Raw genomic sequence first — 24,600 nt, forward strand, 5'->3', positions numbered from 1 at the left:
TAAATTTTCATTTAAATGATTACTAAACATAAGGTTATTTGTTTTAAGAAAGATCCCTCGCCCTAAATACGCTTGGGGCTCAATCTTCGGGTTAGGATAGCTTTGATATTTTCTTTACATTTATATTTAAAGAATGAAAAATACAAATAACATATGTATAGAATGACAGAATCCTTACCACTTAGCAAAAACTCCTGTTTGTAAGTAGTTTTATATAAGTTTAATAAAAATAAATATTGAATAAAACCATATGAATTAACCTAGTTAACTTTATTCATTACCTTACGGTGAATTAACCTAGTTCGGCTGAAGTCTCTTGCAATTTTTTTGTTTTGTTTTTTAAACAAAATGTAATATCAAAGTAAAAATTATGTAACGAGCATTGTTAGTATTAGAAGTGCTAAAATTCAAGAATTTAGCAAATAAAATGAAAGGTGGAATACTAGAAAGCAGCATTGAAGAGAAACAGATACAGATTACATTTATCACAAGGAAAGAAAGTGGTCTGCAACATTGCAAAAGAGGCACATATTAACATGGGGACGTGAGAAAACCAAACCCAACAACCGACATAGCAGACCATCAAAACTCAAAAGACCCATCGTGTCTGTCTGGACCCTCTTTCCAGCTAAGGGTTTAGTTTTTCCCTTCACTGACCAATTCAGGCCAACTATATAAATACTATATAACATGAAGACGTTTACAATAAACATATGATGGAAGGGAAAGGCTATTACTTGCTTGGGGAAATAAAGATCCACCAGAATCAACAGAGAATCAAAAGGTATACATACATATACTGATGGATCAAGTGCAGCCATCCAGCATTCCAAGTCTCAGTCCAGGTTCATCATGAAATTACACTCTGGCCAGGCCACACAACATGATAATTTAGACAAAAATAACGGTGCCACTTTTGTATAGCTTATCAATTAGTATACACTATGCCCTATGCTTGTCATCAGGATCCTGCCAGATGAGCAAATTGTAGCCCTATTTGCCGCTTCGCATGATCAGGTATCAACTTATTAACAAGCTCTGCAGACGCTCCGGATAACTGGAAACAGGGAAAGTTACAATATATACTAGTCCTTCATTTTTGTTAAACTAGGACGTTGACCAGGATCACAAAATGATAACATAGTGCGTATATATATTTCAATGCATTGCTTTGCGTACCCTACTATTTCTTTGATGGTGAAAAATATATGCATATAACTCTAGGAAATAGACAAACACGGAAAAACAGACAGTAACTGCTTAAAAACCCAAGTGAATCTTGTGTATACACACACAGGTCCAGAGATAGAATTACTTGCTCCATGGAAGAGATAAAATCAGACTACCAGATCTAAAGCTTAGAAAATGGATTTGTCAATGTATGGTGGACTCTTTTTCAGGCTTCTATAGACTTTTCACAACTATTTGCAAAATGGTTAGTGTCAATTTTATTCTTAGTCTTGAAACTGTCTGTACAAATAATTTACTTCTAGGACTTACTTCCTGTTTGAAGTTGAACAGAGGGGGAAATGGACGACCATTTGGCAAGCGAGCATTGGGTTCTCGAAGTTCATCAAAGAAAGGATGTGCACATGCCTCAAGCTGCATAACAAATATATATTCTTCTCAAATTGCTATGGTAGTTTTTTCCCTAAAGAACATCATTGATTGATCAAATCCAGAAGAAATAAAGGCTGATGTACATAGAGCAATACTAAATGAAATTGAATAAATATTTAGAGAAAAAAAAAAAGCAGCCAACCACACCCACCGCAGTGCACCGAAGACTTGGGGAGTATTGCAAAAGCCGGGAAGCAAGATCAATAGCTTCTGGAGGCATCTTTTTATGGAATATCTACATACAATTTTTAAGTGTTAGAATGTCCAGGAATATTTTCAAGCTACTCAAATTTTGATTAACTGAAAAATCAACTGCAAGAAAGGAGATAAAAATGCAGACCTTGTGCCATGGGTGTGCTTTTATCTGTGGAAACCTAAAGTCATTATAATTGGGATTCATACAGCGTACTTCCTCTCGAGTGGGTGTGCCAAGCACCTGAAATACAGAATTTAATACAGCTGACTTATCATCACAAAGATGGCATGATTTAGAAACACCTAATACATGCTGACACCAATTGCACCTTTATAATATGTACAAGCTGGTCCACTGCATTTTCGCCGGGGAATAATGGCTGCAAAAGTTCAAATTGTTTCAGAAGACAAGTGGCAGATAATTAAAACAACATTTACACCATTTTGCAGTAGATTTATATAATAATAATAACAATAATAATAATAATAATGAGAGCAAAACAATAACACAAACCTGGCCCAAAAGCAATTCAGCAAGGACACAGCCAGCTGACCAAATATCAATTGAAGTAGTATACTCTGTGGCACCAAATATAAGTTCTGGAGCTCGATAGAAACGTGAACATATGTATGATATATTAGCTTCACCTTTGACCTGATCAGACAAAATCCAAGGTTAGTACAACAAACATTCCCTCGGAAACAAACAGAGAGAAATCAATTTAATATCCTGGATATTGTAATATAAGTTGAATGCATACAGAGCATGACAAAAACATCAAAAAAAACCAAAATATGCTGGGTTTCACAAAAGGTCAAAACCATATCAAAATATTCAATATATTACAAAAGAACTCTTGAAAAACAAAAACAAAAGCAAAACAACCACAGAGCTCTACAGCTTGCTGTTGAGCAGAGCAAGACACCAGCATAAGAGACTGCTATCAAAATAATGTAATGATTAGACCATCTTCATGTACACTGTCAAAACTTCATGGCAATTGATAGGTTATTGGTTGACATTCTAGGATAACTTATTATTTAGTCAATATAAAAAAGATAATGGTGCACGTAAATGAAGGAGCAAGCATAGCAAACTACACATATTAAAGTAAAATGAGGATGTGAACATACTAGCACTTTTGCACTTCCAAAATCACAGAGCTTAACTTGGTGTGTAAGAGGATCAACCTGGAGGATACACAGAACGAAATCAAAGCCAGATATATTTACTGGTTTTAAGAAAGAATTCTGACTTAAAATGTATATTAGCAAGAATATAAAACAAACCAGTATATTTTGAGGCTTCAAATCTCTGTGGCAAACTCCAGGAACGGTGTGGATATAAGCCAATCCCCTGAAAATCTGCACACCCCACACAAACTTTTATCAGTCAGTGAGAAATTATGTCAGAGAAGTTTTTGAATCACCAGAAAGTCTGAGAAATACCTGGTACATATAAAGTTTTACATAGATGATTGGCATTCTTTGATTAGCAGTATTATAGTGCTTTAAGACCCTATACATGGACTCTGGAACATAGTCCATCACCAAATTAAGAAAAAGTTCATCTGTACTTGTAGTGGAAAAGAAACAATGCTTCAGAGAGATCACATTTGGATGATCCATCACACGCATTAACTGTAGTTCACGATTCTTATATCGTCGGTCTTGTAAAACCTTCTTAATGGCCACTGCCTCCCCAGTTTCCAAGCATTTTGCCTAAGAGAAAAAATTATCAGCATGTGGCAAAATAGGTGCAGACAGCAATAGTATGAAATTGGTATAAGCATACCTGGAAAACAATTCCAAATGATCCATTTCCTACAACCCGTTCTGCCATGTAACTAATAGTCTACAAGAATCATCGTGTACAAGACATTAAACTTACAACCCAGGATAGTTGTCATATGGCTTTTTTAACAAGTCAGCAAATAAATCAAAACAAGTGTAATACTATGGGCAGAACGAAATTTACAAAGATAATACCTGTTTGGGCTCCCCATTTTTGCCACCAATCGTTGTAGATATGATGTGACCTGTGAGGGAATCATTCCCATTGACTACAGAGGTAGACATCTCCTGTTAAAATTATGACAAGGCATAAGGAATATTAGAATTTCGAGATTTTTCATAAAATATTTTTAAAAAGTTTAGTTTTTGAAGGAAGCCAAAAGTTCGAAGAATACAATTAACCAAATGGCAGACATATCAAAAACACTAAGTAGAGACTATGATAATCAACAAGATAGAACAACGAAAACAATACAACAGCTAGCAGCACAAAAGAATAAACTGAATAAAAATATTCTGATCAGAATCAGAAATCGAAATTACGGGTTACACATAAAGCAGGAAATATGTGCTATGTGGTGAATAACTAGCAAATGATCATAAGTTGATAAATAAAAAACCGAATCGTTGAGAGTCCAACATCAATAAAAGAACCACCATCTGATTATAAGTATCAGCAACAAACAAATCTTCAAGACGGCCAAAAACACAGTTCAGAATTTCACTTCAGAAAAAAAGAAAAAGAAAAACAAAAAAAGAAAAAGAAACTTCACAGAATACCATAGATCAACACGAAAATGAGCTAAATGGGTCTTCTGTGTTAAGATCAAAGACCATATTTTTAGCAAGGAAATTGAACTTCCCCAATAACAAACCCTAATGTTCCCTTTGTCAGCTCACAAAAGGAAATCAAGAGAGATAGAGAGAGAGAGAGAGAGAGAAATTAAAATTTTCAGATTCATCTTCTAAAGACAACCAAAATTACAAGAATTTTTCAGCTATCCCATTCATGGGTCGCTCAGCTTTCTCGCCAATCAAACAATCAGCATATCAACAAAATTAAAAAAAATACAAAAAAAAAAAGAGAGAGGAAATTTCTTCCCGGGAAAGTACCTTATCCTCAGCCATGGTGAAGGGGAAAGAAAAGAGGAGGAATCTAAGGGGGGAAGAAGAAGATGAGAAAGATGAAGGAGAAGGTCTAAACGAAGAGAAGGAAATGGAGGACCCAGCAAGAGAAAGACAAGTCCATGTGATTCTAGCACTCCTTTTCCTCCCTCCTTTCTTTTCTGTCTTCCTTTTCTTTCTCTCTTTCTTTTCTTATTTTTTTTTATTTTGGACTTTTCCCATTTTTCTTGACTCTCTTTGCAGATTAGGTAGACCTCACTGTTAATCATAATCATTAGGTGTGCGTAATTGAGATGAGAATAAAAATGTAAATGAAAATAAAAAAAAAGTCATTATATTTAAGTTTCATGCTTTTTAACTTTTTCTCAAGGGATTAATGTAGGAGATAATTTTATTTTTTATATAAAAATATATAAAGTTTATTATTTTTCTCTTCTTTTTACATGAATTTATATGAATTCCATGTACTTTTATATATATATATATATATATAGAAAATAAAATTTTCTCCTAAAAAACATTAATCTTTTATGAAAATCATTAGGTGGTTTGTTTTTAAAAGAAAAAATTATTTTTCAAAAAATTTATTAAAAAATATTTTAAAAATAAACTGATTTAAATATACACTTAATGTCCCTAGCGATTTTAATAACATGCCCCTGCTTTGGGTAGTACATTTAGCAAAATTTGTGTTTAGATGCTTGGCTATGGATTAAACCCAAGAAATTAAGATAAAAAATGCGCTTCTTTAATCACTAACCTAACCTTTAAATTAATTAACATAGTTAATGTTACAATGAAATCAAACCAAACTAACCTAGGTAGGAATGGTTTGGTTCATAACTTCCATTAATTTAACAATTTGGAATTAATAGATGTACTTGTTAACAAATTAAAATAATATTCTTTGTACATTTGCTTATTATTGTTTGAGTATGGACAACATGATTTACTTTTAGTATTAATCTACACATATCACATCTCTAAAGTTAAAATATAACATGTGATTTATTATAATTAATCTAAAAGTTAAAAAGAAAACAAAGATGAACACAATACCTAACCCTTAACTATGTTAAAAGTATCAATTCATTTGATGCAATAAATGCATTAAAATAACGGCACTTTGACAAATTTACATATTTACATTTTTCACATACTCTTATTTAGATATGCAAGTCATTAAATAATATTATGATTCAACTGTTAGTTTTTTTTTTTTTTTATAACAATTTACATTCACATACATTTTTTTTTTTAATTAATTCAAATTATGCACACACCCCGCCCATCAACCGGTCCAATTCTTCTAATGGACTGGACAAGCAATCGACTCGGTATCGACTCGTTGAACCGGTCAAGAACCGCAGTTCAACCGGTTACTCGGTGGACTGGTTTTACAACTCAACCCGATTTTTGAAAAAATATTTTCAAAGTTGCAGCCGCTGGGATTCGAACTCAAGTCCTATGAGAATGTCCAACAACAACTTAGCACTAAGCTGAGTTTATTTGTTAGTTAATATGCACCATTTAATATATATATATAAATATATATATATAAATATATATTATCATTTATTAGAATTATTTCAAAATAGCATTTAGTGGGAATCGAACCCTTGTTATGAAGATATAAATTATAGTCTTTACCACTAAACTACTTGCACCATTTAAAATATTTATTATATAATTGAGTATAAAATATAAATTTTTATATATATATATATATATCTAGTTCATGCGGTTGAACCAGTAACCCACTGACCCGGTGCCCCGACCGGGTCGATCACCGGTCCGGGTTTAATAACATTAATTTTAAGACTAAGTTGGTTAATTTAGTTGAACCAACTTGATTTTCTGCTTAAATTGTGCAAGGGGGGCTTGATTTTTAATGACCAATTTAATATAGGAGAAGCACATTTAAGACTTTATGTTTAAAATTAATAATATTCACTTGAATAATCTATTTAAGCCTAGGAGCTAACATTAATGGGGGCACTTCAACAGCCTATTTAAATATTTTCTTTCATTCAAGTCATTTATGGCTTTAATAAAAAGAAAAAAGAATTCACTAAATTGTTGAAGAGCATAGAGAATAATTTGAACCAAATCAAACTGATTAGCTTTCTTAACCAAAACTCCTAACTTTTATGTTGTAATTAAAAAAGAAAAAATAAAACTCTAAAAGAGTTTCAAATTGATTCAAAGGACATAATTTATATCATAATGTAGACTTTTATGTTTATAACCCATTATAATACCGCATAAAGGATATGGTACACTTGGTGAAGGTATGTATAACTTGGAACTAGAGCCCGTTTCATTTCATTTTTAATAAAAGTAATTTTTATCTCATCCTTATTTTAAAAGTATTTTTTATAAAAATTAAAACTATTTATATTTTTATAAAAATATTTAGTTTTTGAAAAAATATTTAATTTTTGACTTCTATTTTTTTGAGAAGTTAAAATTTTTAGCTTCTGAAAAAAGTAAATTTTTAGCTTTTTTTATGACTTTTACTTTTTTTAAAAGCAGACATCCAAACGAACTAAAAATGAGAACCAAACCAACTAAAAATGAGAAGTGTTTTTTTTTTAAAAAAAAACAGTTTTTGGAGAAAGAAAATTTCATCCAAACGAGCTCCTATTTCTTTTCAAGAATGTTTTCGTGAGTGGGTTCTCCTTAGCTTGTGGTGAATGATATCAAAGCTTACGCCACGTTTCATTGTAGTGACTAGTGATTGTAATGTGATGACATCATGCAGCGGTGTTCCCTCAAAATTACGCGTTTGTGTTTTATTTTTTATTTTTTTTAAAATTATTTTATAGAATAGTTAATAAAATAAATATTTTCAATATTTTTTAAAAAAAAATCAAAAGTTAAAACATAAAATAAAAATAATTAAAATATGGGAAAAAATATTTCTACATAGATAAGTTATTTACACTCACTCTCAAAACGACGTTGTTTTGGATTGAAAGATTAAAAAATTATAATTATAAATACTATTATAGTCTTACAATAAATTAAAATCACAACAATATATTGATTTTCGTCTTAAAAAGACGTCGTATTAAGGTCAATGTAGATAATTTATCTACATTCATTACATAAGAAACAAGGGGAAGGATATACTTACTATCAAAAATGTTTACTACCCTTACAACCAACTTAATCTCCGTTGATTTCCGTCAATGTAACGGTTATATTTTATTGAAAATTATTGGGTTGTACTTATTAATTTTCAATAAATTATAACCGTTACATTGACAGAAATTAACGGTAATTAGATTGGTTGAAAAGATGGTAAACATTTTTTGTAATAAGTATATCCTGTCCCAAAAAACAAACCCTTAAAATATATATTCTAATTTTGATTTTAAAAATTAAAAAATAGTTTAATTTTTTTTAAATTATTATGAAAAATAGTATTCTAACATACTCTAAGACTTTGTTTGAGAGTTTGGAAGGAAAGGAAAGGGATCTAAGGAGGAGGGAAGGGAAGAAACGAAATTGGAGGGTATTCCCTTTCCTAGTTTGGGAGTTGAAAAATGGTAAGGGAGAAAAATGGAGGGAAAAGGAGATATTTTTACCATTTTAACTTTTTTTAAAATTAATATAATTATTATAATTTAAAAATAAAAATAAATTTAAAATTTCTAATAAAATTATTTATGTACTTTTCACATTACTAAAATATCATATTTTCAATGAAATTTCTTCGTTGGAAACGGACAAAATTCTATCGAAAAAGTATTTTCCCGTCGAAATACTTTCCGTTGAAAGGCGACAAAATTTTTTATCCGTCGAAATTTTTTACAAAAATAAATTTTCTATCAAAATTTATAATGGAATTTAATTTCCGTCAAAAGTTTTGACCAAAAAAATACTTCCGTCAAAAAATTTGACGAAATATTTTCTGTCCAGAATTTTCGATGGAAATGAGTTCCGACGAAAATTTTGACAAAATTTTGAAGAAAATGTTTCTGTCGAAACTTTTGACGCAATTTAGATTCCGTAAAGAATTTTGACGAAATATTTTTTCTGTCAAATTTTTTTACATAAATGCTTTTTGATAGAAATGTGTTATGTTGAAATTTTGGTGGAATTTTTTTGTCGAAATTTTTTTATGTAAATATGTTCTATCAAAAAATTTGATGGAATTTAGATTTCGTAAAGGATTTTGACAAAAAAAATTTCTGTCAATTTCTTTTTACCGAAATATTTTTCGTCACAATTTTTTGATTGAAATGTGTTCTGTTCAAAATTTTGATGAAAATATTTTTCGTCAAAAATTTCGACAGATATGTTTTTTGTCAAAAAATTTGAGGGGAATGATTCGAGGGAATTTAGATTCCGTAAAGAATTTTAACAAAAAAAAATTGTGTCATAATTTTTAACAGAATTATTTTTCGCTGAAAAGTTTGACGGAAATATTTTTGTTGAAAATTTCGACTGAATTTAGATTCTAACAAGAATTTTGACTGAATTTTTTTCCTTCAAAAATTTATGTAGTGATTATGACAAAATCTTATTCCGTCTCTAGTTTCGACGAGAATTTTTTTCGTCTCTTTTTTCGACGTAATATGATTTTTGTCAAATATTTCGTTATTATTTTCTGCGAAATTTTTTTCGTTGATAAATTATGTCGATATTTGAGACTTTTTTAATAGTTTCATATTTAAAAACGATTCATATTTATGTATGTTTCATATTTTAATGCTAAGGGTAAATAAGTAAATTTCAATATTTTTCCCTCAAATCCCCCAAATTGGGAGATTTGGAGGGAACTTTAATTTTAAGGATGAGAGGGGGGTTTTTGGAGGATTTTGCAAAAATCTCCAATTCTCTTCTTCCATTTTTTTAAACTCACAAATAAAGGAAGAACTTACTAAAATTTTCTTTTTTTTTTTCCCTCTTAAAATCAACTCCCAAACAAAGCTTAAATTAATAGTTACTACTACAAAATTACTTCATATGAAGATTAAGGGTTGCCACATTTTTTATTTTTATTTTATTTTCTGGTATCATTGGTTACCGGGTCCGTCTCTCTGCATTCTCTATTTCTCTCTCACTTTCGCTTCAGCTTTTGGTGTGTTTTAAGATAATTTCTTAAACTGTTCATTGCAAAAGATATTTTTCTTGTTTCCTATTAATTTAATATGAACAGCTCAAATGAATATATTAAAATTTTCATTAAGATAAGAGATTATATATCTGATTGAAATGATATACATTAATGCTTCTTGTCAAGGCTTAAACACTTATCCCTTTCAAACCAATAGGAAAATTTGTATATGTGAACTGTGTATCATTTAATGCTTCTATAACTTCTTCCTGTATTTGGCACTCAATTGACTACCCACACCCTATCACTACGTTAAATGTCATTATTTTTTTTTATTTTTTTTGATAACATAAATGTCATTATTTCACCTTTAAATATCATTTAAAAATCTTGGACCATTTATTTAGTATTTACATGTTCTCGGTTCTCCCCCAACCTGTTTGATTAATTTGTTCAACAATTGCGAGGAAGAGATAGACTTACCTAATGACACCAAAATGTTACTAAGGTTCAACTAGTAATATAAGATTTAAATAATTTACAATAGGTTATAAATTTAAATTTTATTGTCATTCTTGTAAGAAAATAAAATAAAAAATCACGGCCAATAAACTTTTCTAATATTCTAATTGGGCCAAGCAGTCACGAATCAAATAATAAAATCAATTATGTCTTGAATACCAATAGCTCAAGCGAAGTTTTTTGGTCTTTGGCCCCATATTTTTTTATTAGTTCAAGAAAAGTTAAATCAAAAGTTCAATAATTCATCTTTCAGATACTTTTAAATATTAATAAATATGTCACATTCTGAAAGGCATCAAATATAAGTTTCTCTGTCATTATCGTTCGAATAAGTGATGGGATCGAGTTGGATATCATATCCACAACATCTAAAATCAATTATTATGGAAAATACTATATAATTAGACTAGTTTTGTATATTTTTGTCAAAGTAATTAATATTATTATCGATTATTAGATTAACCACTAAATTTAAGTCTTACGAAATTTTGATTAAATTGTATCAAAAGTGAAGGTTTAATAAAGTTATTTACTTAGTCAATATAAATATGTTTCGAGGTGCGTGTGTCTATATTATACATAAATAACAATGATAGAGTAAAATTTTAAATTTATATAAATTTCTTATAAATTACTCAAACTTTTTTTTGTGGGGATACATTGAGAAATTAAACACACAATTTATTACATAACTAATCACATCCTTTATCACTAAGATAATCATAGTGGCTTTAAAGTTTAAACTACTCAAACTCTATAATAAGGATATGTGTACTTTTTTTCTCCGAAAAAAGGTAAAAAGTAAAAGAAATCAACTAATGCAACCAAAATGGTTTATTTGGAATTTAAAATTAATTAAGTCCAAATCATCCTAAACCGCAAACGGTTTTGGTCATTTTTAATTATTTGCGCTAATAAATACAATAAACTAAATGTCATCAATCATATGACTTTTAAGAATATTATTTGTGAAATTATTATTTTTCTCTTTTTAAGATATCAATTTTTAAGATAAGTCATTAAATATTTATTATTAATTTATATTATTTAAAATTTATTAATTATTTATGATAAAATTAATAACCGAGAAATATTTAATTCTCTTACGAATACTATTGCTGTTCCAATTTAAAAATTCTCAATAATGTGAGTAAATTCCATTTGAAGGAAACAATTTTTTTTTGGTACAACAACATAAGTTGATGGAAACTTTGACCTCGCTGGAGAAAACACCAACACGCCGTCCACTTGTATATCATTTAACCTTTAATAAAATTTAAGAAGCTTTTATTTATAAGAAAAATATTTCTACAGTTAATGCAGATAAGTTATCTGTATTAACTCTCAAAATAAAGTTATTTTGAGATTAAAAGATTAACAAATTATAATTATAAAGACTATAATAACCCTAAAATAAATTAAAATTACAAAAATATCATGATTTCTGCCCGAAAATGACATCGTATTGGGCTTACTGCAGATAAGTTATCTGCAGTAACTACAGAAAAAGCAAACTCTTTATTTATTGTAAAAATATTTTTTCATGTTATAAGAAAATTATTTTTTTTATCAGTGATTCTTCAATTTTTATATAATATGTTATTTTTCTTTTTTTAATAGATATGGATCACATATAAAATGTGTCTATAATATGATAAAATTTTCTTCTATTCCATGAAAAAATTGAAACCCTTATTTTATTTTATTTTTTTAAGTAAAGTACAACACAGTTTCGGGCTTTTGCCCTTTTAAAATAAAAAATAAAATAAAATGTTGCAAAACAATTTTCTTGAAGATTATAGTTTAATACATGCAATCAAACATTATATTATTCAAACTATTCTTATTAATCTGAAATAAAAATTAAGAAAAAATAATTACGGGTCTGCCAAGTTGAAATAATAAGTGACAAAGATAAAACAAGATAAAAAAGAAGTGATTATATGTATTTTCAAAAGAGAGTTATATTTATAAAATTTTTATTTACAAATTATATTATATATTTCAAAAAATACGCATTTAAGTATTTGTATTTCTCGGAATACATATTGTAGTTTGTAATCAAATTTTTTGTAAATATAATATTTTACTTTTCAAATTTGATAAAATAATATTTTAAATTACATTTGGTTATGAACAAACTTAGTGCTAAAACGGTTTAATTCTAATAAATAAAGGAATAAGTGTGTATCCAAAGAAATAAATCATGGATGAAAGAGAAAAAAAAAAAATCTCACTTTCTCTCTCCCTTATCTGAACTCTTGTTTAGATACAACTTTATACCTGGATACACATTTTTCACATAAATAAATTGGGATTTGCATTTGTCATTTAATATAACACAACAAATTTTTCTACACACACAATATTTTATCGGATCTACACTTTTTGAAAAAAAAAAAAATTACGGTACGCAAAACAAATCTCTATAACATTACACGATCATTTTCCCTACAACGTAACTCTTATAAAACCTAAATAAATTAGGACGTGTGTAACTGTTTTCTAACATGGGGTTGTGTGAAGACCCGCCAAATCAGACAACTAAAGTAAACGAAAACATGTTGCGAGAAAAACAATGCAGTATAGAAACCAAAAAAATAAAAAAAAAACAAGAAAAGTTGTTGAATTGTTGTTGCTGTTGCCACATTTGATTTTCAAATATGGAATTGGACACCCAGGAAGCTGGGGTTGCCTTGCCTGAATCTGTTTGGTGGGAAGTTGTTGTTCCATTATGTGATGATTCTTGTTCCATAAGGTAAGTTCCCAATGCATGGTTGAGTTTTAATCTTTCGCTTGGATTTCACTCATTCATCCACTTTCTTAGTTACATATCCACATCACCTACTTCTTAGCTTCACTTGGAATTCATACAACAAAGCTCTATTCTTTTGTTTAAATCCTCATTGCCACCAAACTTGAATTCTAATGGATTGGTGGTTTGGTTTTAGAAGTCATAATAGTCAGAAAGACCCCAGTAACACTTACTTTTGTAGGCTTCTGGAGTTCCTTCTTCTTGTTTTAGTTGTCATTTTCCATCTTTCAGCTAATCTTCATTGGCCATTAGATGAGGCCAGCATGGAGAGTTAAACTCTATGTTCTAGTTACTTTGAGCTTCTTTGATTGATGATTGTATAACGGGGAAACAAGGTTCTCCCAAAAGTCCTCGTCCAGAGTTTAAGGGTGCCAGTTTAATCTCAGGAATGAATGACTACAAAATAACAAGCTGTGATCCTCCTTCTTGGAAGAGGATGACAGGGGTTGATTACCGTTGGCATTCCAAAACTTTATTGCTTCATGAGCTTAAAAGTGATTCTTCGAAGTACAATTCTTGTAAGGGGCTCTATGTTGGAAAAAAGCACATCAGGACCATTGCCCTCATGTTTGGATTGTTGGGTTGCCTTTTCCTTCTTGATTCTCTTATCATCTCCTCTTTTGAGTTTGCAAATCTTCAACCCAGTACAGCCTCAAATAATTCAAGTCGGTTTCAGATACAAGTACATCATCTCTTGCTTATTAGCACCCTTTTTGAACAAATATATTTGTTCATATTTTTATTCAATCAACCATATTCATGTCAGGGTTTTTATCTGATTGCTGTCCTTTTCTCCGTAAGCTTGTTTTCTATATCTATTAAATCTAGACCTACTTTGATGTCAAATATGAACAACTTACTTCTAAAATTAGTAATTTTATCTTCATGTGATTCAAAGTTTCCAACAGTGTTTTCAGCATGGCACTTTTCTCTTTTGCTAGTGGAAGCTGGAAATTATTTATCTACATTCTGGATGTTTAAACATAGATTATCTTTAGCTAGGGGTGCATATCTCAAGTAGAGTAGAATTTGAGTCACCTAATATTTCTAAAATTCATGTGATATTTTGCGTTGATACTTGCTGAATACAACTAACACGTATATTTTAATGAAAAGGGTAGAGATTCCTACATCAACATGAAACAATCGCCAGTATATATGTATGATCGGCTTCTAAACTTAGCTTCCAGCGCTCTTGCAGAGGTTTGGATCAAATTTGCAGATTGATGCAAGTTTTTAGATCATCTGTTAGATACTGTACTATATTTGTAAGTTCATTTCTGTCTAATCTGATTGCTGAGCTTTTGTTATTATAGAAGGAGTTCAAGCAAGAGTCATCCAATTTATGGGTGGAACCATATCGGCAGGCATCTTCATGGGAACCTTGTGCAGAAAGAAAAGTTCAAACCAATCGGGGTATATGAACTTTTTTATGCATTGATTGGTGTTATAAAACATGTATAAAATATTTACAATATGTATTCATTTCTTATACTATTATATGAAATAATATGAAGTTTAAAAGGCAATTTATTATCAGTAATTCTTTGCCTAGTACACTACTCTTAAATTAGTTTACAATATGTAGCAGGGAAATCTGTGAAAAGTAATGGCTACATCTTAGTCAGTGCAAATGGTGGTCTTAATCAACAACGAGTTGCTGTAAGTATTGGCAGTTGATTTACATCATTTTCAATATTCAGATACCAACTTTGCACATTACTAGAAAAATACAAATACAAATAAACCTACAATTTTTATGTCTATCACCAATAGCCCTGAACATTTGACATTAAATTTTGTATAAAATAAATGAGACTAAGTACACATATTGAGGGCACCTCACTAATCGCAAGGTAAGGTTTTTCCTTCATTGACTTTCAGTTCTGGAATAGGAAAGGAAGACATGGATCTTAAAGAACAAATACTGTGCCTTTTAGATAATATATATCAAGCATGTAGTTAATTCTTATACATACTATCCTATACGATCTTTTGTCCTTTCTTTTTGACATGCTTTTGGTATCTCCAATAAAGGAAGTGACTAGACTACGGTAGTGATTGCAGATTTGCAATGCTGTTGCTGTGGCATCTCTCCTCAACGCAACTCTAGTTATTCCAAAATTTCTTTACAGTAACGTATGGAAGGATCCAAGGTATAATACATTTAGTACTACAGTAAAAACTGAAAAAATAATTTCATTCATATTTTATTTTTTTTAATAATTCTTTTTAGGGTCCCTTTTTTCTTATGGTCAACAACGGATAGTTATAATCTTAAAGATGTTTTTTTTTCTATCTTCAGAAGTTGTCTACTGACATTGAGAGAGAAAAAAAAAAAACAGTTTTCCGATCATAACTATGTTGATCTGAATGTGAATGTTGTTTAATTAATTATCATAAATTAGGAATTGCTTTATTTGATTTGAATAGTTCATGGATTAAATGAATTATCAAAATATCAAGTTGCAGGACGATTTGTAGTGTGTTATCACATTTTGACTGATTTTTAACACGTGTTCTGTTCTTTCTGTATTTATTCCTTGTTATTATCTAACCCATGTTGCTACATCCTTCATTGAAAAGTATGTGATTTCAATTGAATGACTCAACAACTGATTCAAAATGCAGTCAGTTTGGAGATATATACCAAGAGGAGTATTTCATGTATATCCTCAAGGATGATATCAGTATTGAGAAGGAACTTCCGCCTCATATGAAATCTCTGGATCTGGAAGCAATTGGCAGCCAGGTTCATTATCTTACATTTGATGTAGTTGAAAAGAAATTGTTATAACAATGTCAATAAACACCTTGAATTTTAGATTACAGATACAGAACTTGCGAAGGAGGCAACATCTGCTGATTATATTAAAACTGTGCTTCCTATTCTTTTGAGAAATAGAGTTGTTCATTTCCTGGGATATGGAAATCGCCTTGGTTTTGATCCACTGCCTTCTGATATTCAGGTTAAAAAGTTACCTTGTTTGCCTAGTTTTGAATTAAGTGTTACATTACATGCTTCTGATCTTCACTCTTCATTTATTAATATTATAGTAGCTCAGTATACTTTAAGGTATAAGGTATCTCACCTACATTTAGGATACATTTATATGTGCTTGAAAATAATTGCAGAGGTTAAGATGCAAATGCAATTTCCATGCTTTGAAATTCGTGCCAAAAATTCAACAAGTTGGCTCACTATTGATCAAAAGGATTAGAAAATATAGTGCTCGACTAAGCATGTTAGACACTCAGTTGCTGGGAAATTTCATCCATGACAAGGAAAACCATGAAGCTGCTAGGGGCTCAACAAAATATCTTGCTTTGCACTTAAGATTTGAAATAGATATGGTGGCTTATTCCTTGTGTGAATTTGGAGGTGGGAAAAATGAGATGAAGGAACTTCAAGCCTACAGAGAAAGCCATTTTCCTCTGTTTCTTGAGCGCTTGAAGCAATCGAAGTATGCATGTTTCTACAATATGCTTTTCAACATAAAGTTTTGAATGATTAAGTATCCTTCTAATTTGTTTAATATTTTTGTTGCATTGTACTATTGATTCTTATAGCTCTATTTCTCCAACGGATTTGAGAAAATTGGGAAGATGTCCATTGACACCAGAAGAAGCAGCACTTGTTCTAGCGGGTCTTGGTTTCAAACGTGGAACTTACATTTACTTGGCTGGTTCTCATATTTATGGGGGAAATTCAAGAATGGATCCCTTCACTAGACTCTACCCCAATGTGATAACAAAGGAAAACCTGCTTACACCCAGTGAACTAGCACCGTTCAAGAAATTTTCTTCTCAGGTAATTAAGTAGTAGCTCTATTCTTTATACAATAATGCCTTCTATTCTAACATTTTCTTTTTTCCAATTCTCATTCAGACCTTACTTCAGTGTTCAGTGTTCATTCATGTTTTTGACAATATCTTCCTAGCTTTTGTTGTAGAAGGACTATAAAATAATAAGATAGGCTCCACTTGGCTCATAATGAGGAGGGAAAATTTATTAGTATTGTTATTAATGTCAACAAAATGTTTTCATAGTACTAAATGTTGTGTACATTTTTGGTAGAACAATCTATGAGCTAAAATGTTTGCATTGGCATTGTTAATATGAAATTCAAATCTTAAACCAATGAACGACAATGAAAATAAACTAGAACCTGATTGAATTATAATTACTAACAATGTATAGTTGATGTCAATGCAGCTGGCTGCTTTGGATTTCATAGCATGTGCAAGTGCAGATGTATTTGCCATGACTGACTCTGGTAGCCAACTTTCATCATTAGTATCTGGATTCAGAACCTACTATGGTGGCGGTCATGCTCCTACCTTGCGGCCTAACAAGACAAGGCTAGCAGCAATTTTGATGGAGAATGGCACCATAGGATGGAACAGTTTTGAAATCAGAATAAAGAAGATGATTCTTGAAGGTCAAAAGGCTGGCATAAGGAGTAATGGCCGAAGCATTTATAGACATCCTAGGTGCCCTGAGTGCATGTGCAAACACCATTAGCTACTCCTCCCTTGCATTTAGTAAACCTGAACACTTTCTTAATATGTGACACTTATTCAGATTGAATTTCATTAGCCACTGATCTTTTTATTCCTGTCATCTTTTTCAACTTACTATGTTCATGTATTCACCATCCTAAAACACCTCGTTTGAATATAACTTAATCTACTGTCAGTGGAAAAACATTTTTCCATATATATATATATATATATATGTATATATGTAAGGTCAAGATCATTTTACACCGATATAAATTACACTCGCAATCTTAGCCATTGATCCTACTTATATCCTACCCCATATATATATATATATATATATATATATATATATATATATACATAGGGTTCGTCATTTCTCCTTTTGCTGCTGATGAGAAAAGTTGCAGCAAATTATTAACACTAGGATACGGGGCCGTATCCTGGCCTAAAAAAAAAAAACACATCAGGATCCGGACCTGTATCCTGATGAAAATAAGTGTTGCTGCACTTTTTCTCATCTGCAGTGACATGAGAGCTATTAAAGCCATATATATATAGGGTAAGATATTTTTACATTGATGTAAGAGTTAGAAGTCTTACTCTCAATCTTGACTATTGATCCACTTGTATCCAATGGCTAACATTACTAAAAAATTTGAACCGTTAGATATAAATGGAATCAACAAGCAAGATTGAAAGTGTAACTTATACCAGTATAAAATGATCCTAATCCATATATATATATATATATATATATATATATATATATATATATATTATATCTTTGCTAGGTCTATGATTTGTTTCTTGTCGTCCCGTGATCCAATTTTTCTCCTTTTTTTTTTTTTCACTCTGCCTATCCAATGTCGTTAGAAGTACAGAAGGACATACACGTTATGTTACATGACAAAAGGTAAAGCTGCTTCCTTATATCAGAGACAGCATACAAGTCAACCAGAGCCGCAGAAAACAAAGCCCATCATTGTCACGTTCATTGTATGTCTGTTATATCATATGTACGCATGTTATTTAAATAACAAAAATCAAAAACCAATTTTTGAATAACTACATTACTTTCTATTTTCTAATCAAATCTATTGTTCCTCTTGTACGATCTGACAACGCTTTTTTTTTTATGACACTTAAAATCTGGACAATGCTGGAATGTATATTTTATTTAAGATAAATTGTACTTCTACTTCTTTTCTTTTCTTTTTGGTAAAAAGATAAATTGTACTTCATCTCGACAGTTTGTGACATTTGATAATTCTAAAAGTAAATAATTTATCCTTTTAATCTTCTTCACTTGAATATTCAATATTCTATTCTAAAGAAAAAATATACATAAGGCGATGAAGAAGAACTATGTCAAACTTCTGATCATTTCTTCATAAAAAAATTCACCAATATGATACAGGGTTATCTCATCCTTCTTCACTCTCACACCAACAATATATTAACCCTTATATGGAAATGATGATTTTCCTCTAACATCTTTCTTTTATGATATAACGTTCTTAATTAAGATGGAGGGAAAAACCGGTTGAGGTTGAAAGGTAGGGTGTAGAACTCTTCATTGCGGCTATCTGCATTAAATGTTCTAAATTTGGCCCACCAAGGCATTCCCCTATCTTTGGCGCTATCCTTGTAATCAAGAGTGTTGTCCAAGAACACAGCAACAATCAATGCAACAGTTGGGGATGAGAAGAATATAGTATTAAGGAAATCATTGAACTGAAAAAAACCATATGAAAGGAAATTAGTATCATTTTTTTAAATAAAATGACAAGGGACAAACCACCACAACTAGAGTCAGAAGATGCAAAATTGTTCTGTCACTTTCTAAGGATTGTTATGACAGAAACCCCATTTCATCCACCAAAAGCGACATAAATGACCGCACGAAGAATTCACAGTGAGATATATGTGATACAAATCAGTGCATGCATCTTGACAGATATATATATAGCAAGCAAATATAGCAAGATAGTAACCACTGGTTCAATCTTACTTCATTAGTTTGCTAGAAATATCCTACAATTTTTGTTTCTTTTCCATTCTCTTTTGATTGAAATAACAATATGTAATATTTAAGCGTTGTAATTTATGAATCTAAATAAAAATCCTCCTAAGACTTGTGTACTTGCAACTGTAGCTCTATGGATGCCTTAAGAGTGAGTTAACTTTCCAGATAATAGAAATATATTAAAAAACAACAAACTCACCCATCCAGCCCTTGTATGAGTAGGACCATGAAGGGCCTTGGCAGTGTATTCTTTGAAATACTCAGGAACAGAAAAACCTAAGAAAAGGGCAACGCCAGTAATAAAGAGGTTCCTCATTGAGTTCATGTTAGTGAACTGCAAAAAAGATAGACCTACAGAAGCTGAAAAACAAAAAAAACCTATTGTCATAAAAAGAGAGACGAAGCAAAGAGAATGCCAAATAAAATCGAAGGTGAATGAAATGGTTATACTCACCCACAAGGCCAAACAGAACACAGTATGCAGCAGCAAAAACGGGGAAGGGTATTGATGCAAAAAAGGCTCCAAATTTTCCTGAAGAAAAGACCGAAATTATGAAATAAAAATTGTGAAAGGATGTTAATATCTAGTTATGCAAGATTAATATACCACACAGTTTGCAACTCACCTAACATTGAGAAGAATATCATAAAGCCAGCTGAAATTTGAATGACCCTTCGACTTCCAACACGAGTGCTTCCAAGAAGCCCCACATTCTCTCTGTTATTATGATCCTATAAGAATCAATGTGTGTTCCATAAAGGTGAAAACTATAAACAACGAAGAATATCAACTTACACAGAAACTGTTGAGCCAGTAAGTGTTCCAAAAAGGCCATTCAGCAAGATTCCAATTCCTTGCCAACCAATACCACGGCTCAGAACATGAGCAGGAGGTGGTGTTGCACTTGCAAGTCGTGATGCTGCTTTGTATGCTCCAGTTGACTGTCAGGTTTTTATTTTTTTATTTTTAAATATAATTAGTCAACAACAGATTTGAATTTCAATCATGGTGTTCTGTAAATATAATACCTCAATTAAGGAGACTAAAACAGCAGCCATCATTCCAAAAGCATGACCAGCATCAAATGTAGGAGCACCCCACTCCAGAGGGTATGGAATCTTTATCCTGCATGCAACATGTTGAAGAGTCATTTGGGTTACTGTACCTAAATTTTGATTAAAAAAAAAAATCAACTATTATTTAAGTGATGCTTTTGGTACCAACCATGGAGCAGAAGAAATAAGGTTAGCCTTGTCTGTTCTACAATTATGTTGGGTTAATTCTGGTCGGTGTCTGTATGCTCCACTTGCTGTTAAGAGATGTGCATATGCCCATATCACTGTTGTTGATATAAGTAGAGCAAATCGCTCTAGTATTGGTAATTGTCTTGCATTAAAATTTTTCAAGTACTGCATACACCAGATATTGTAACACAATTATTATACTTATATATTTTCAATAGAGCAAATATTGGACATTGACAACAAAAGCCCTTCTTTGGACCCCTCACACTATAAATACTTATTATATAAGCTTTCAAATTTAAAGCCATTTTGTTTAAGAACGTTTCTGTAAAAGGACTGCATTGGATTAATGTGAAGCATCAAAAGTTCACTATGGATATTTGAAATACTCATTCCCTTTTTTGGTTGTCACAGGCTAATTTGATTAGCTTGCTTGCATAAAAGCGAATTTGATTAGTACCTGAGAGAAGGCTACAAACAGAATTAACATGGGAATTCCAATTTCAACGCAATGACCAACCTGTAAAAAGATTCAAAACAGTAATGCTAAACAATATGAGCAAAGAAGAAATGAATTTAAACTTAGAGAACTAAGACATTCGGAAAGCTTGTATTATTGACATGTGGAGTTATTGTTATACCACAGGGAACCCTCGGTCAAATAAACCAAAACCAACTAATGCAATTACTGGAACCATTCCAAGCGGGCTGAAAAACCTGAAAATATAAAAAAAGGGAAGAAGACAGTAATTATTTGATGTATAGAGAAAAGAATTTGGATTCAAGCTTCATTCTTGGTCAAAGAGAAAATCTATGCATTTCTCATAGAAGAGCTTACCTAGAACAAATGGCCCATAATTGACTAAAGCCCAAAATAATTTGTATGCTTGATGCTACTATCATTGCACCTTGGACTGCTCTCATGGTGTTAATAAATCTCTGGAGATAAATGAAAGAGCATTAGTAAATGCTTAAACTCATACATTCTACCTATATAGGTTACAATTGTTTTTCACTTAATAAATGGCAAGCAGACAATTTCAATATAATGTGCATGCCTTACATTTTGTGGAGAAGTATTAGATGTAATTTTATAGTGAAACCTTGAACTTCTAAACATGAATTGGTTTAGGATCACAAACAATTATTTTCATTGTTTATATGGGTTATTCTGTCCATAATTAATAGAATCATCATCAACTTACAATTGTTTTTCACTTAATAAATGGCAAGCAGACAATTTCAATATAATGTGCATGCCTTACATTTTGTGGAGAAGTATTAGATGTAATTTTATAGTGAAACCTTGAACTTCTAAACATGAATTGGTTTAGGATCACAAACAATTATTTTCATTGTTTATATGGGTTATTCTGTCCATAATTAATAGAATCATCATCAACTTATAATTGAAATGTACTAATCAAAGATTAGAAAAAATGTACTAACCAAATGTGGGTCCTCTATCTTTGTCAATGACGAATCATGAACTATGGATATAATGGGGACCATGAATGCATAAGATCCTCCTATCACTGTTGGTAACCGGGTTCCAAAGAGTGTCTGCAGGAGTGTATTAATTCCTTCAACAAAAAGCAGAGTCTGCACCACCCTCACTTTATCATTCTGAATCATTGCATTAATATATGAAATATCAATTCTCTATCTAGGACAATGCAAAATAAAAAATAAAACCATGAGGAAATTTCATTTTCAGGGTCTACAATTTCAACCTCCATGGGACCCACCCGTCTCCTTTTAGCATGTGACACACGACAAACAAAAAAAAAATAATAAAATAGGTAAAAAGAAAAAAGAAAAAGTTCTATATCAAAGAATTTCATCAGAATAATTAATATACATAAGAATTGAACAAGAAGCAGAAAAACTTGAACTTGGGAATGGCTTACATCACTTCCACCCATCAAAGGCACAAGAAATGAAGGAATCATCACTGCAGTTCCTAAGGCCAAAATGTAATGCTGGAAACCCAAAGCTATTGACTCCACTGTTAACAGTTCAAAAAAGAGACATCACTCCAAAAATGAGCATAAAGCAAGTGTTCAATTAGTCAATGAAGGTGAAAATAGAGTTGAGGAAGGATTAAAGCTGAGCATACCCCATGATGGGTTTGAATCAATACAGTACTCTAAGCCTTGAAGTTGGTCCATTGGTGGGTGGCTTATCTCCTCTGGCTTTGGAGCTGCCATTATCTCCAAATCTTAATGCTTATGAAGGATAACAAAGAAAAACAGCTTGTGAAGAGAAAGAGAGAAAGCTAGAATCTTTGGTTAATAATGTGAGAGAACTGAAGGAGGGAATGGCAAAAGAAATGTGGAGTCAATGTATTTAGTTGAAAAGAAAGAGAGAGGGAAAGAGAGAATGCAAAAAAAAAAAAAAAAATTTAGAGAGAGAAAGAACAGTTGAAGAGACACTAATAAGGAATGGTGTGTGTGAGACTGAGAACAGAGGAATTGCAAAGTGTTGTCTTAAAAAACCTTTGTAGGAGTAGTTCAACACAATCTCAATCTCTTGTACTATATGTTTTTTTTTTTTATTATTATTTATATATTAAAGGTGCCGTTAACTTTTCCATATTCCAAAAATGGCCTTTGAGGAACTTCCAAATTTCTGAGCTGAATGTTACCGTTGCCTCATTGTAGTGTTATTGAATTTTTACAACTGAAAGTTTCTGCAGTACTGAGTTTGCAAGTGCATTGATCCTTATTTCCTAAGGATATTATTAATTAAAAAATAAGCAAGGGGTAAAAATGATAATAATTAATAAAAGGCAATGGTGAAAATAATGTGTGAGGGTTGACTGTCAATTGTATTACTGCTACAATATTACTGGAAGCTGTTACTGAAAACATGTTACATGTTTCTTTTTCTTTCTTTTTTTATCAAAATAATGAGTACATTTGATCTTTGCTTTTATGTTTATTGGGCTTTGCATTCATTATGCAACATGACCACAACAAGTTTCCTACACACACAATATTTTGTGAGGTCCGCATCTTTTGAAGCAAAAGAAATAAAATAAAAAATATAACACGCAAAACGAATCTTTATAACATAGTACAATCATTTTTCCAATAACATCAATTTTATAAAACCTATGTTTATTATTGGGGGAAAAAAATGAAAAACTTCATCCTAGGATTCTATCTGCATGGAGCAATATGCCAAATAACAAAGGTGAAAAGAAAAGGAAAGAAATGTGATGGAAGGATGGGAGGTTTTGTTTTTAATTTGTGCAATCATTTCTGGTATAGTAAGCATTTATGTGGTGAACAATGATGAGCTGTCTTCCTTTACGAATGACGTGAGATAATTAAAAAAAACCTATTATTTTATATACATTAAAAACTTATTTTTAATTAAATTTAGTATTTTAATTTTATAATAATAAAATACTATTTATAAATAATCAAGCAACTCGCAAACTTATAAAGTCGAATACTAATTGATTGGATTTGATTCAAATACATATAATTAAATCCTAAATCACATTTCAGAATATATGAATGTCGTGCTGAACCAAGTATATTTTTTGTTGAATTGTGTTCAACAAATATGCTCAATTTTTTCACTTAGGAGTTAGGACAACAACAACGATATGTTTTTATAAATAATTATATTAAATATTATCGATTATTTATTAATTATACTTCGTATTAAAAT

General features: G+C 31.0%; 3 protein-coding genes across 4 annotated transcripts; 1 reads left to right on the forward strand and 2 right to left on the reverse strand.

Annotated features, from left to right (window-relative positions):
• Window positions 1–455: 455 nt before the first annotated feature.
• LOC133288911 (shaggy-related protein kinase eta) lies at window positions 456–4,919 on the reverse strand. 2 transcript variants are annotated; one of them, XM_061486749.1, is made up of 12 exons: window positions 4,723–4,919; window positions 3,805–3,897; window positions 3,611–3,670; window positions 3,265–3,537; window positions 3,106–3,180; window positions 2,950–3,006; window positions 2,330–2,470; window positions 2,145–2,195; window positions 1,961–2,056; window positions 1,772–1,855; window positions 1,501–1,602; window positions 456–1,024 (listed from the first exon to the last, which is right to left on the reverse strand). In XM_061486749.1, the coding sequence occupies exons 1-12, from the start codon at window positions 4,735–4,737 to the stop codon at window positions 962–964; spliced, it is 1,110 nt and encodes a 369-aa protein (XP_061342733.1). In that variant the 5' UTR covers window positions 4,738–4,919; the 3' UTR covers window positions 456–961. The 2 variants fall into 2 exon arrangements, with proteins under 2 accessions (XP_061342733.1, XP_061342732.1); XM_061486748.1 differs by having other exon boundaries at window positions 457–1,057.
• Window positions 4,920–12,987: 8,068 nt separating this feature from the next.
• Window positions 12,988–17,664, forward strand: LOC133288886 (O-fucosyltransferase 8). The gene is made up of 12 exons (XM_061486706.1): window positions 12,988–13,082; window positions 13,276–13,409; window positions 13,475–13,808; window positions 14,261–14,342; window positions 14,456–14,555; window positions 14,731–14,801; window positions 15,207–15,295; window positions 15,771–15,891; window positions 15,965–16,108; window positions 16,275–16,603; window positions 16,710–16,950; window positions 17,356–17,664. Exons 1-12 carry the CDS (start codon window positions 12,988–12,990, stop codon window positions 17,662–17,664), a joined length of 2,049 nt encoding a protein of 682 aa, XP_061342690.1.
• A 1,502-nt stretch (window positions 17,665–19,166) lies between these two features.
• On the reverse strand, window positions 19,167–23,129 carry LOC133288866 (nucleobase-ascorbate transporter 2). The gene is made up of 13 exons (XM_061486688.1): window positions 23,036–23,129; window positions 22,827–22,924; window positions 22,366–22,542; window positions 21,755–21,855; window positions 21,558–21,633; window positions 21,377–21,436; window positions 20,897–21,081; window positions 20,701–20,797; window positions 20,468–20,613; window positions 20,298–20,389; window positions 20,126–20,203; window positions 19,871–20,031; window positions 19,167–19,379 (listed from the first exon to the last, which is right to left on the reverse strand). Exons 1-13 carry the CDS (start codon window positions 23,124–23,126, stop codon window positions 19,167–19,169), a joined length of 1,575 nt encoding a protein of 524 aa, XP_061342672.1. The 5' UTR covers window positions 23,127–23,129.
• Window positions 23,130–24,600: the final 1,471 nt, after the last annotated feature.

This window comes from Gastrolobium bilobum, unplaced genomic scaffold, assembly GCF_033153095.1.
Source record: "Gastrolobium bilobum isolate Gb01-03AN ecotype WA unplaced genomic scaffold, APGP_CSIRO_Gbil_v1 utg714, whole genome shotgun sequence".
Classification (NCBI taxonomy): Eukaryota; Viridiplantae; Streptophyta; class Magnoliopsida; order Fabales; family Fabaceae; genus Gastrolobium; species Gastrolobium bilobum.

What these genes read in the sequence shown, in the direction of transcription:
- LOC133288911 (XM_061486748.1), bottom strand. An exon ending in TTGGAAGTGCAAAAGTGCTA is followed by an intron (nt 2,471 to 2,949) that starts GTATGTTCACAT and finishes TTGTCTGATCAG; the next exon opens with GTCAAAGGTGAAGCTAATAT. An exon ending in CAAGTCTTCGGTGCACTGCG is followed by an intron (nt 1,603 to 1,771) that starts GTGGGTGTGGTT and finishes TTTGTTATGCAG; the next exon opens with CTTGAGGCATGTGCACATCC.
- LOC133288886 (XM_061486706.1), top strand. Translation starts at nt 12,988, where the DNA reads ATGGAATTGGACACCCAGGAAGCTGGGGTTGCCTTGCCTGAATCTGTT. An exon ending in GCCTCAAATAATTCAAGTCG is followed by an intron (nt 13,809 to 14,260) that starts GTTTCAGATACA and finishes TGAAAAGGGTAG; the next exon opens with AGATTCCTACATCAACATGA. An exon ending in TCAAGAAATTTTCTTCTCAG is followed by an intron (nt 16,951 to 17,355) that starts GTAATTAAGTAG and finishes ATGTCAATGCAG; the next exon opens with CTGGCTGCTTTGGATTTCAT.
- LOC133288866 (XM_061486688.1), bottom strand. Translation starts at nt 23,126, where the DNA reads ATGGCAGCTCCAAAGCCAGAGGAGATAAGCCACCCACCAATGGACCAA. An exon ending in TGATTCAAACCCATCATGGG is followed by an intron (nt 22,925 to 23,035) that starts GTATGCTCAGCT and finishes AACTGTTAACAG; the next exon opens with TGGAGTCAATAGCTTTGGGT. An exon ending in AGATAGAGGACCCACATTTG is followed by an intron (nt 21,856 to 22,365) that starts GTTAGTACATTT and finishes ATTTATCTCCAG; the next exon opens with AGATTTATTAACACCATGAG.